Genomic DNA, 12920 nt, shown 5'->3' with positions numbered 1-12920 from the left:
CTATTTATCTATAATTACATTTGTTTTATGCATTGAGTGCAGTTCTCCTGAAGTTTGAATTTTTTTTAATTCAAGTTTGCAATTTGTCTCAAACAGACAGAAGAGGACCCAAAGAGGAGAGAAGGTGGGAGGAGAAGAAGGGAGGTGGGAGGGCAATATGTTTGCACTCTTAATGAAAAAGGTAAAAATGATGGCCAAAATTCACATTCATTCACCTGATTGTTAAGCATTACATGTCTGGACTTCTATTTGTGTTTCAGGGAGAGACGAGGAGAGGAGCGAAGAGAAAATAGAGCATCTGTGAAGCTGTGGAAGGAGAGTACAGTGGAGAATAGGTGTTCTGAAAAGATTCTGTTTGCTTCTCTACAGTGAACCAAAGTCAAGAGAACCAACCTGCCTGCCTGCCTGCCTGCCTGCACTTTCTATCTCTCTATCATTTAACCTTATATGGTTAACAATATAAGATTTGAAAATCAAAAAAAAGTTTTGTCCAGGACACAATGTACACATTATACTATTACAATTAAAGCACTCATGATTGTCTGAGACGGACTTGACCCTCTCGTCATCAGAACATTCAGATTACTTTGGAGCCTCCCCGTTTAATTCTGGTTTTACATTCCAACTTCTAGCTAAACTGTAAACTGTGTTAAGGTCCCTCTAATAGTGTCCGTCACTAAGCAACACACACTGTGTGTTGTTGTTTGCCACTGTCTCTGCAGCTCACCTGCCCTGATGACAACAGGTCTTTTAAAGGGAGCGTGTGGTATTAATAGTAGTAATTTATTTGTACAGTTTTCCATGAGGAATATAAGTACAAAAAGTATAATAAAAACAAAAAACAACAAAAGCATGAGCGTTCAGGAAAAGACAAATAATAATATGCATAAATGTGCATGGCATACGTAGACCTATGAAACACATTTGCTATTTTCTATATAAATCTAAAACAACCAACTATAACATTTTAATAAACTTGTACTTTCAGATATTAAAAAGGGCTCTAAGGAAAAACTGTTGGCAACCTAATGCCTAATGAATTCAACATCTCAGAAATGCTGAGAGGGTTTCATTTACATCATACATATTAACAACAACTTCAGACCTTCATTGCATGATATATTATTGAAAAGTTTATAAGCAATATTTTCCAGGGTTATGAGAAAATGGAGGCTATGAGGTTGCATATAATACATTTTCCATGTTACCAGTCTTTAAGAGGGTATGATAAATTCAGTCATAAATAAATGTCCTTGGACTATACAATCGAACCATGCACCTTGAGACCATTAAATACCTGCAAAAAAACGGAAACAGAAAAGGACTCTCTGAGGCCTGATCCGAAGAGGTCTCTGATGCATTTCAGTTCATAAAACACTTTATATGAGCCCGGTGTCACAAAATAACCTCGGTGCATGTGGTTTACGATGGGCTCGCTCCTGTAAAGTAACATTTAAAAGAATAATTCATTAATGACTGCAGCCAATCTTCAAAGGACAATTTAGCGGCTGGCACAGACTTCATTTAATAGACTAACTGTAAAATGAACCAAACGTGCTCAAAGTTTTGTCTCCTTATTGTTCACCTTGAACAAAGGCATAAAAAGTTTTCTGTATTTTCTGGCACGCGATCTGCCCCTCTGTCCTGTGGAATTTGGGATGTATGTATTTGATGTATTGAATTCAATCTACCGTAGATGCACATTATGCTTAAGTCTGAATGCTTTGTATTGTTCTATAAAACTGCATCATTCAAAATTGAGAAATCCCATTTGACAGACATCTGCTTTCCATCTGCCGTTGCCAATATTGATCATAAATCCATTTGCTCTTTGCTTTTTATTTGCATTTTGTCAATCTTGCTGGGTCGTTTCCAGAAATAGTTTTCATCAACCGCTTGAGCCGGGCGTCTATCACTGTCTGGGTAAATGTCAGTGAAATGCCAGCTTTCAGAGATATATTTGGGGGGATTTGAGACACAGAATACAAAAGATTTTGATGAACTTCTAGATGTGCAGATGTGCAATTTACAAGTTGGCTATTGCGAGAAGGAATGTAGGATTTGTTTATGGGAACATAATAGCTTAGACTTTAAGCCAATGATATTCATACCATGTCTTTGTGTCAAATAGAGCAGACGGATTAAGTTAAATGGTGTTATGCTAATGCACATTTGTTATAAGGCAAACAGTAATTGTTTATTTATTATACCTGCAAACTGCATCATCATCTCCATTTATGTGGATTTATGCTACACTTCAACAATCAAATGTTGATCCCATTTTTTAAAAACACGACATCATATGGTCTTAAAGCCTGCTAAGCCAGCCACATATGCTTTAAGCTTTAAGCTTGTTTTGAAAAGCACTTTTACACGACGTGGCAGATTGCAGATGGCATCAGCTGCTCCTGATCCTTTATGGCAAGCACATCTCCCTGTCCCATTTTAGCTCAGTTTAGCACTGGGAATTAAAGCTACAAATGTGGGAGGAAAAAAACCCCATCACAGGCATGTTGCAGCTAAAAGACTGCAGCTCATAACTGTCCAGAGAAGAATCTCAAAGCAGCCCACAAGATGGAGCTAGCACCTAGCAGAGAGTTAAAAGATGTGAACGGAGCATTCAGGCCATTTAATCAGATCAGTAACCAGTGCAGCATTGTTTAGACATATACAGTATTTGTTTGCTGTTTAAATCTGTCCACATGTGAGCGGCTTACAAATACACTAAAAGTCATGTTTGGGCTTGTAATGCCCTAATAAGATGGCAGCTATTCTGTAAATGCCGTTCTCTTTGAATTTAATTTTGTGGTTTCTGTCAAAGCTGTTCTTTTCTTTCAGGCTATCCATGCTAATGCTAAATTGCATAAAGTCCTGTTTATTTATACATGGTGAATCTGAGATATAAACTGCATCACTTCCGTTGTGCAAGAGGAGGATTCCCAGGAAGGATCCACTCTCTGGCTGCGAAGAAAATCCAATGCAAAACATTTGATAGGTTGAGTCATTACTCTGCTTTAATAACTGGCAAAAGAAAGAAGGGGACTGAATGAGATAGTTGTAGATGACACATTTATTTATGTGAACATGTCACAGAGTATTATTTTAAAAAGTAAAAAGCCTCTGAGCACTGCATTGCATCAGCTTCCTTCACACAGCTTGGATCGGTAGATAATAAAATAACGTGGCATGTCCTCTATACTTGCTTGCCATGCAGATACAACTTCCATGACTGGTGGGGTATAAGTGACTCAATACAAAGTCAGAAACATGTATACATTCACATCACTACTAACTAACGCAAGCACGCAATAATAGTCATACGACTGTGCAGGGAGTAATCTGAGCATGTGTGTCTGTTCCTTCCTGCATCATTTGGGCTTCAACCCATCTGCCAAAATCCTCTCAAGCTAAATCTGACTTGACATTTTGCAACACTGAATCAGCAGAGAAAGTAGGCTAGCACGTAGACGGATTGGGTCAGAGAGACACAAGAAGTCATAGAAAGTAAGAGAGAGAGAGGGGAGGACAGCAGCTTGTTTCACAAAAGGCCACGGGTAGAGGAAGACATCTATTTGCCCCCCGTGCCACCGGAGCACACGACAGCATTAACCTAATGAGTCTTTACACAGTAATTAAAGATTCCCCGCTGAATGATACTCTGTGTCGTTCTGTACCGAAGTAGAATTAATTATTAGTATCAATCAATGATGTTATCAGTGGGTGTTACTTGGTTAAGAAGGGGGGACGGGCAGACAGTGGCATTTAGCTGTGATTAATGAAGTGACCTTCCCTACAGCCTTGGCTGAGATCTAGAAAAATCTATTCCGTTTCAAAGTGACCTCCGGAGGGGACGGCTGGTTGGAACGCCCGTACACTCAGCATCCAAATGCAACTAAACACGCACATGCAAACACACACGACCTTCAACATACTGTAGGGCCCGGACTGTGGTCCAGATGCAGAACAGTCGTTAATGTCAGAGGAAGTTGCATCAGACTCCAGTCAGCTGCTCTTATACTCAGTTTATCCTGACATATGACCGAAGATTGTTCCTCACTGTAGCGAATTTAGTGACTCCTCAAAGGTTCGGGGAATTATCCAGCGGCATGCAAATGTGATGGTAGAAGTAGTGGTGATGATAATGATATTAATGGGTGCCCAAAGACCAAAAGGAAATTTCCATTTTTGGTCCCATGGGCGTCAGCTGGTAGAGCATGGCATTAACATTTTTATATTGGGACCATTCCCACTAGAACAGGTCAAGCCAAGCAGAGAAGTTGAATTCATTCTTCACATTGAAGAGCAGGAGGGGAGAAGAGCGTCTTCCACATGGAAACATTATCAAAGCAGGCAAATTAAATCCTGAAGTCTGCATAGAAAAAACAAGAGCGTCATTAATGTTGTAATCGTCCAACAATGATTGCAGTTCATCTACAACAACCAATATTAATCCCAAACCTGCACACATCGGTGAATGTGCACCTTACATTTAAGTATGATGAGGAATTTCATTGAAATATTTATTTGTTTATTTGTATAGGGTCTCACACATAACAAACATGCAAATGCTGTGTGGTTCTGAAGTCAATTCTGGCACATCACAGGAAAATGCAGGCGATAATGAGGTGTGTGTTCAGCATCTATTATTCTGACTGCTTCAATGCTTTCTTTTCTTTTGGCAACAAACACCTTGAATTATTCTGCAGAGTTGTTTGCAGAAAATAGCAGATCTTTTGATGCTTTTATTTCATGCCTTGAATGGTGCAGAGATACAGAGATCATTGGTAAAGAGAAGCTGTGATAGAAGCAGATGGAGAAGAAGGCTGTGTTCAGTGACCCATTAGAACTGAAGCTGATACAGCTACAGCCTGGTTAGATAAAGATAATGACCATAGAGCTCACAGACATAACTGGGATATCTCTTTCTTTATCTATGTTGGAGATTCTTGCAGATATACAGTCCTCCTCCACTGGCCCAATCTTAGGGGAAAGTAGTGTAAAATAAGTTCTTAAATACAGAAGATGTACCACTTCACATGTCTGTGATTCTTTGTTCTCCTCTTGCTTAAATCTTGCACAGTCTTTGTGTCGCAAATGTTGGCTGACTTTGGACCTCTTCCATGTTGTTGTCCCATCATGAATGAAAAGTTTCACAGGAGTCCAGGAGCTCCTGCTCGAGGTTTCTGCCTGTTAAAGGGAAGTTCTTCACTTGCAGCTGTAACTTTGCTAAATGTTGCCAAGTGTTTTGCTCAAGGTGGATGACTTTGGGGCCTTTACAAAAAGTACATCTCGATAAAGCATGCAGCAACCTCTGGTGTTGAAAAATGAATCCAATGCAGTAGTGCAATCTCCTACAGAAGTGCAAAATTCTGCAGTCCATGAGGCCCAGAAGTCAAATATACACATCTCATTCAAAAATGCACGTTTTAGCAGCAGAAGTTAACATGTCAAAAGCCTGGTACGAAAGATTAGTTATCGCCCTCTTAGGAACACAATGTGCGTGGGGTGAGTTATTTTACAACGGATCTGATTTTATGAATGAGTTGAGTTATGTATAGTTTGGAGCAAGACTGACCTGACTGGCAGATGGGCGTGACGTTAACAGTTCTCAGCCTGTCGTTAGGTTGACTGAAAGTAAGGCTGAGGCAGGATTTCCAGCATGGCGGCTGTCAACGATTAAACTCCAAAGCCCCCAGCAGTAACAGATGGTTGACATTAAATTAATATTCACAGTCTATGAACCAGACCTGTTCTGTAAAGTGTCCTGCGAGAACATTTGTTATGAATCTACAAATTATTCATTTATTAAAGATTGATTTCTAAAACGCTGGGGTTCACGATTAGTGACGTGTCTGCTAACATTTTGGTGGTGATAGTAGTTCAGTCCGTAGGGACTTGGGTTGGTAACTGGAGGGTCGCCGGTTCAAGTCCCGATGCCGAACAAAATATGGAAGTTTATCTGGTAGCTGGAGAGGTGCTAGACCACTTCTCGAGTGAGCAAGAGGGGCACTCTGACATCTCTCCATTAATGCATGTCCCCAGGTCCTGCTTGTGCATGTGTGTGATTTAGGCCTGTGTGTGTGAGAATCATGTCAGAGTAATAACAGAGTGCCAACCACAATTTCCACCGAGGGGATTAATATAGTTCATTTTGTTTTTCAGAAGTCTTGGTTTTGGAGGATTTAGAAGCACATTGTTTTAGATTTATTGTAAGATTTCTTCATCATTTTAAAATATATCTTTGGAAAAGTTAAAATATTACAACCACATCATGCTGTCTCCTGTTGTTAGGACTTTAAAATTGGCTGCATCGTGTAATTGCCTACTCTGTTTTGAATCCGTTGTGAACATTTCTAGCAGTGGTTCAGCAAATATAATAAGATGTTTTTTCTTGCCCCGTTCATGATAAGATCCTTTGAATTTAGTGAAATAATTTAAGATTTATAAATAATAATAAATATATGAATTCTTTAATTTTCTGTTGTCAAATTTTCTACCAATTAGAGGCAAACTTCACATGTTCACAAGCAAATTCTCTTTTAAAGTCAGAAGGCACAAAGAAACAATTACAGGTCTTCTATGTTTCTGGACACCCAATGATTGTAATTTTCATCCTCCATGTAGTTCTGTTTTTCAATTCGATCATCTCCTGAGGGGAAAATCTGGCCCATGTTCACCAGCTAGTAATCTTTCTGCTGTTTAAAGCTTTTTTATTATTATTTTTATTTCACCTTTATTTAACCAGGTAAAACATTGAGATCAAGATCTCTTTCACAAGTGTGACCTGGCCAAGAGGGGCAGCAGCACACATGATTAAGAAACTGTTTACAGACAATAAGTTCAGGGAAAACAACAATTTCAGTGTGCAGATTGCTTTACAGATCAAGTGCATAGTTGTGACTTAACGGTTCAGGCACTGTCCAATTGTCTCACATTTTTTTGTCTTTTAGGATTGAGCCAAAGGCTTCATGTTAAAATCTTGGTAGGTAGTTTAGAGCTGCTTGGATCAGGGCTTTATTTAGCTGATGTTAGCTGATGTCGTCAAAGTGTATTGCTAATCGGTTTGATTAGATTGGTGCTGCAGGGGGAAAAAATGCAAGAAGCTAACATTTCTCTGTGTAACTTTGGGGAACTGTTGAGTCTACGTTAAACTTTTCATCACCAAGAGCAGACCTTGTAATATCACAAGCAGACAGAGGATCCATTGTTGATAAAAGCATATTGACTAATGCTACTTTAAATACCTTACTTTGGATGATTTCAGACATCATGTGTGCTTTGAGATGACCTGCAGGTAGCAGGAAACAGTGTTGCTGTCAAGTTTGAACTTGGCCATGCCGACAGCTGTCATGGCAGATCAATCATCTTTGATGATGTGGACTCAGATCATTTTACAATCCCAAATATGTCCATTCCATTCAGTCGGCCACCTGGCTCTCCTTCCGCCTCACCCAGCATCAGGTCGGCACAGATCGCCTTCTAATGAGGTCGCACAGGAAAATAAATTTGTTAAAATAGCCCCCAGCCTTGCAGATGTTTGTTTGTGTTGTCACAGATTAACTTTTAGTAACAGATGGGTAATTCGCGCACACGCACATTAACAATGTCGGCAAAGCTTACACACTAGTACGCATCTAAACAGTGATTACCATCTCGTATGATGCTGGTATGCTGCCCAGACTATGACAGCTCCTCATACAGTACAGGAAGTCCCTGCGGTGCCACTTTAGCGAACCTCACAGGCTTTCAAGTCATCATGCCATGTTTCATCTCACCCCCTCATTAATGATGCTCCCTGGCCAGCACATGACAGACCTCAGCTCTCCTTCTGTTTGTCTGCTGGCTGCCTCTGTAGCAAAGCAGGCCAATGCTAATAGTATACATGCCATGTAATTGCTGCATTTTTGGAGCGTACGACAATAATGGGCTATAGGAGGCTGTTACCGAGGTGACCCTCAACATAATGACCCACTCAGTCCTTATAAAGTATTCAGGACATTGACTTTTCATTCATGAGTGTGAGATTGAGGAAAAGGGGGGACAATAATGAGCATTAGCCAGGCTAGTATATTCATTTGAGAGTGTGATGACCCAAACAGAGTCAGATTTTATTGAGCCACGTGAGTGAGAAGATGTTATACTGTAAGTCGGTCACGTCTGCAAAATGTTTCTCTGTCTACAAATTCGGAGCGACTTACATGGGGATTTTATTGCAGTAACAGTGGAACAATGTGGTGTTATTAGATGACTCTGAGGAGTAAAGTGCAGCTAGTGCTGATCAATAAAATTTTACAATCCACCCTAAATTGCTCTGGTGGCCAATGAAGTGAAGTTAAAATGGAGTATTAGGTTGTCTTCTCCATTTAACTCCCATCAGGAAAGCAGCACAGAGTTCTGGACAAACTGTAATCTGGACATAATCTGCTTGGTTGGACAGCTTTCCAAGGAGAAGTAATGAAGGAGAACCATGGGTTGCAGTTTTAGCGGTGAGTCAAAGGCAGAAAATCTCTTACACAACATCACAGACTTAACATTTTACTCTCTGCACTGAGCTGAAAAGTCGAACTCTCTTCAAAAAAGAAATATCAAAATAGCTTGGCCCTTGTCAACAAACAATCAGCAATATGACTACTCAATATAACATGCATGTTGTTGTTATATTTCTTTGTATTACAAAAAAAGCAAAATTAAAAAAAACAAACATGTAATTAATGAATTAAGCATTTCTAACATTGGGCATTAAGCGTCTATCTCATGTACCTAAAATTCCCTGGTCGTCTGCTTACAGCACTATAAGTGTTGACATTGGGCTGCAGTTCTCTCATAAGAAGTGCATACGGCTTTACAATAAAAAGAGTGTTGACTGATGAAGCTAAGAAGAGAAAAAGAGGGATACACCAAGCAAGATGCAGAGTGTAAATCCATGCAGTAATTATAACAGGTTGTGACGTAACTTTGAAGGCTACTATTTTGAAAGAGACATCTGTCAAACTGTGGCTCATATGGACGTTAAATCATTTATTAACCAGTCAAGCAATTCTTACGAGACTCAAAAAGAGCGTCCTAAATTATGTTGGGCTGTATTCAGTCAGAGCTTAATTATGAAGAATAGGACATTAGCATCTCTGCTGAATAAATTGTAAGTTGTAATTAGCCTAAACGTGTTTGAAAACACAAAACCACATACATGTAGACCTTCAATCAGTTATTCAGTAAACCTGTAAATCACATTCAGATGGATTCGCCATGCATAACTCACTTTGCTGTGATTATTCATTTCTGTCCGTTCATCCCCTTATGATTCAGTAATAATATCCTTCATTCACCTTGCAAAGTAAATTGCAAGCATCCCAAAAAAAAGGTTTTTTTCTGCTTGCTGTTGTCACCATTGTTTATCTTAGTGATGGCATTTCTTGGTTATGTTGCATTCGGCACTAGAGACGCCATCAGTGACAGAACCAGATCGTATTTGCCAAGTCGTACAGTGTTGCTGTCAACAGTCCTGTCTTGGTTATGCTCTGTTATTGTTTGCACAACTGTTGTTTTCTGCAGTTAGAAAATATCAGATGCGGGCTGGAGCAACAAATAATAACCATAATTGCAGATTCATGCATAATCATCTAAAATAAATCATTTATAGTGTACAAAAAAAAGGTCCAAGTGGGCTAATTGCTAGTATATATCTCAGTGGTTTAGAGACAGCTGCATGCTTGCATTATCAGCAAATCAGGGACAATACCCAATTATTAAAGAATAATGTATAGAGAAAACAGCCTGAATGGACCTCACAGGAACACTATCGTTTGACACAATCAATATGTATAACGTTATTGTACAGCAGGGAAACTGTTGTTTATTCATTTATAACCTGAAGTCGTCTGGGTTTGAAACAGGCCAAATAACTGTTCCCCTCTGTTTCACCCAAGAGAATCGGTGGATGATCAATCTAATTAAAAAATGAACACTTAAATCAGTCATGAGATTGTAGCAGCTGTACAGCAGTAAACTTGTTTAGTCGCCTCACCAACAAAATGTTCATTATTTTCAAAAGTCTGCATTTCACTTCAGAGCAGACGTTTGAACAAGCAGATGGTAAAGCAGAGAACTGTGTGTGTTTGTGGGATAAATACATTTTCAATGGTTGAGCTTGTCAAAGAATCACAGATATTCTGCAAAGGTTACTCTATGCAGCTTCATCTAAATTCCTTCTGTGAAACATCGTTATTTATGTAAATTTTCTAGAAGACTTACTCACTGACACTGAACAAAAAGTCATTCAACACATCAAACAATACAAATGTTTAAAACTTTGCCAGTTTGTTTTTATTGAATAATTTGTAGGAGCTCAGTCAGACATGTCAGAAATGACAAAAACTAGCTGTTTGACTATTTCAATGAAGAATGAATGAATTCTGTTTGCATATTAATAGACCTGATTGTCAAAGTCAAGTGAAACTTCATTTCCACTTTTCAACTTTTACATTGCCTTCTCTGTAACAGATATCTGCAGAAGCCAACAAGGGCCCAACCTGCAATGGACCAAGCAACTTACAATGGAGGGGTAACATTTAAAACAAGGAAAATAACTTCAAATGGAACATCAGAAAAGTGCTGCAAACAGCCAAAACCACTAAATGCAGTGTAAGATACATCGACAACATCACAGATACGCAGAAAAAATGTGCAAAAGAAAATTGCTGCGCATCCAGCCATCACAGCTGAGCAGCTCCTGTAGGGGTGCTCGGGGAGATCGCAAGTGGTAATCTCTGGTGTTGAAAAATGAAGCCAATATGGAATTGCAAAAAAAACAAACAACAGTTCCTCAAGTGTCCACCTGAGGCTGTCTGCAAAACCCAAGCCTAGTCTAACAGAGGATTTGGTGTGGATAGCTCATCTCTTCAATCGTACACATGGTGCGGTGATGATTTTTTTTTTTGTAACTCTTCTGTTTTAATTTACAAGACTTTTTTGTGAATTTGCATCAACTGGGGCATGGGCGACTCAACAGAAAGGCACTCCCTTTGTCACTGTTTGTCTGCACATTTGCCTGTGTCTAGGTTGATCAAAAGCTCGGTTGAGATGATATTTCCGACATTTCATCTGACTGCTTCAAAACTGCTCTTGAGAAACCAACGTCTGACATCACTGAGACTACGTCCATGTTTCATACAGTCTATGAAAGTGAGTGAGACTGGACTCTGAGTTTATTGTTTTGATGGGAAAGTTTGACTAGAGAGAGTCACATAAAAGTGACAATGACTAAGACCTTTAAAGGTTTCCATTGAGGAGAGGGTTTGATTAACCCTATTGAGCATATCTGGATCTAATATATTTTAAGTAAAAACTATGTACACCCCTAACAATAGTAATATTAACAAACCACAATACTGGGAAATCTGTCTATATACGGCGTCACAGTGTTTTGTTAGTTCTTCCCATCCCGCTGATTGGCAGATAATCCTTGCTGCCTTCACTGGCTCAGTGGTTTTGTGATTGGAGAAACTGCTGTTGCATGTCAGAATGATGCCAGATTAATAAGTCAGGTCGATGAAGTTGGTGGTTTCAAAGGTCTGAACCTGGACTGTAATCTTAATGAATGATATCAATTAAATGCTTTTAATATGATGTCAATATATTACAACACCTTTACTCAACTGGGGATCCTAACCTTTGTAATTCAATTTGAAATAATCAATCATCTTCATGTATAATAGTGTTGAAACAGGAGATCATAGAACAGAATTGAATAGTTGGCTGTAGTGTTATATGTCCCCCATCTATGGCTGCAACCTTCCCTGTGTCATGGTGTAAGTGAGTGACACATCCACTGAACACAAGATGATACAGTTTTTGGTCTTGGTCTCGTCTCGATCTCACTCTGCCTTGGTCTTGGTCTTGGTCTTGTCTTGGTCTCGGAGCACGCTGGTCTCAATAAGTGTTGTTTTGACTACAAGACAGGTTGGCTGCATAGGTAACTGCATTTGTCTGGAGCACTTGAATATCTCAAGCCATCTGTCCCTGAGATGAGCTGTTGTGTAACTGTAGAGCTGTGAATGTGGACCTGGTCAAATCTACAACTACTACTGGAAATAGACCTTGAGTTCTTCGGTCCATTTTTAATATAAGATTTTTTTCTGGAGATAAGTGGGCATTCGCTCAGTGAATGATGGATAGATTATAAGACACATAAATAACATGGTCAGAACAAAAAGCTGTTAAGTGGACTATATATGATCATGATTAACACTGACAGTTTTTCAGAAGGATGTGGGAGAAATAGAGAATAAGAATAAAAGGCAGGCTGAGGAAAATGTATAGAGAAAGCACATTTGAAGCACATTTAAAAGACCACAGATTGATGGTTCACATAACTGTACAGTAAATGTGGAATTTTCCGTCCCCTCAGTCTGCATATGCATGACGATGGAGCCCATTAGCTCTCATTATGCTTGTTGATTGAGTTTACCAACAATAAAGCGTGTAGGCTTTCTCTTTTCCAAATTGAAACTTGATTAAAAGAAACCAATGACTTGTAACATCTTTCTACTCCAAATACTTAATTTGTCATCTCGGTAAGTGGTGTAACAAATACATTAGAGGCACTGAATGCAAGTGTTCTGCAGAAAAATGTGCATATCTTGCTCTTCAAAACAAAATAGAGACATCGTTCTTCACCCAGTTTTATCCAAATTCACAGGCAGTGCACTGAAAACATGGTGCAGTGCCTATAATTAGTATAGAAACTGTAAGTGGTGAGTGGGCAGCCTGTGTTGTAGAGCATATGTCACAGTGTGTTAGCGTCCAAGCTAAAACGTGTTACTTACGCCTGTCATGGCCGCCCTGGCTGCCTGTCAGACCAGCCATGAGGTGACAGTGATGTGTCTTGTCTCTCTGGTTCAACGGCCCAGAAGACCTGTCAC

The 12920-nt window shown here is 39.4% G+C and overlaps 1 protein-coding gene across 7 annotated transcripts in view; it reads left to right on the top strand.

The window, feature by feature from the left end:
• Positions 1-12920, top strand: part of LOC306834543 (uncharacterized protein) — a 164371-nt gene that overhangs the window by 2069 nt on the left and 149382 nt on the right. For 2 of the 7 annotated variants that reach the window (XR_013780504.1, XM_079360523.1), the window contains exon 4: positions 370-482. Coding sequence is in view for 2 of the 7 variants with exons in the window: in XM_079360523.1 (XP_079216649.1) it covers positions 370-463 (94 nt within the window). In the remaining 5 variants the exon portion in view is untranslated. Of the gene's footprint in view, positions 1-96; positions 483-12920 lie in introns of those variants that run through there. The other 5 variants (XR_013780505.1, XM_079360524.1, XR_013780506.1 and 2 more) reach the window with 4 other exon arrangements.

This window comes from Symphodus melops (genome assembly GCF_947650265.1).
Source record: "Symphodus melops genome assembly, chromosome: 13".
Classification (NCBI taxonomy): Eukaryota; Metazoa; Chordata; class Actinopteri; order Labriformes; family Labridae; genus Symphodus; species Symphodus melops.
The sequence above is the reverse complement of the archived record's forward strand: the minus strand, read 5'-3'. Positions and strand labels throughout refer to the sequence as shown.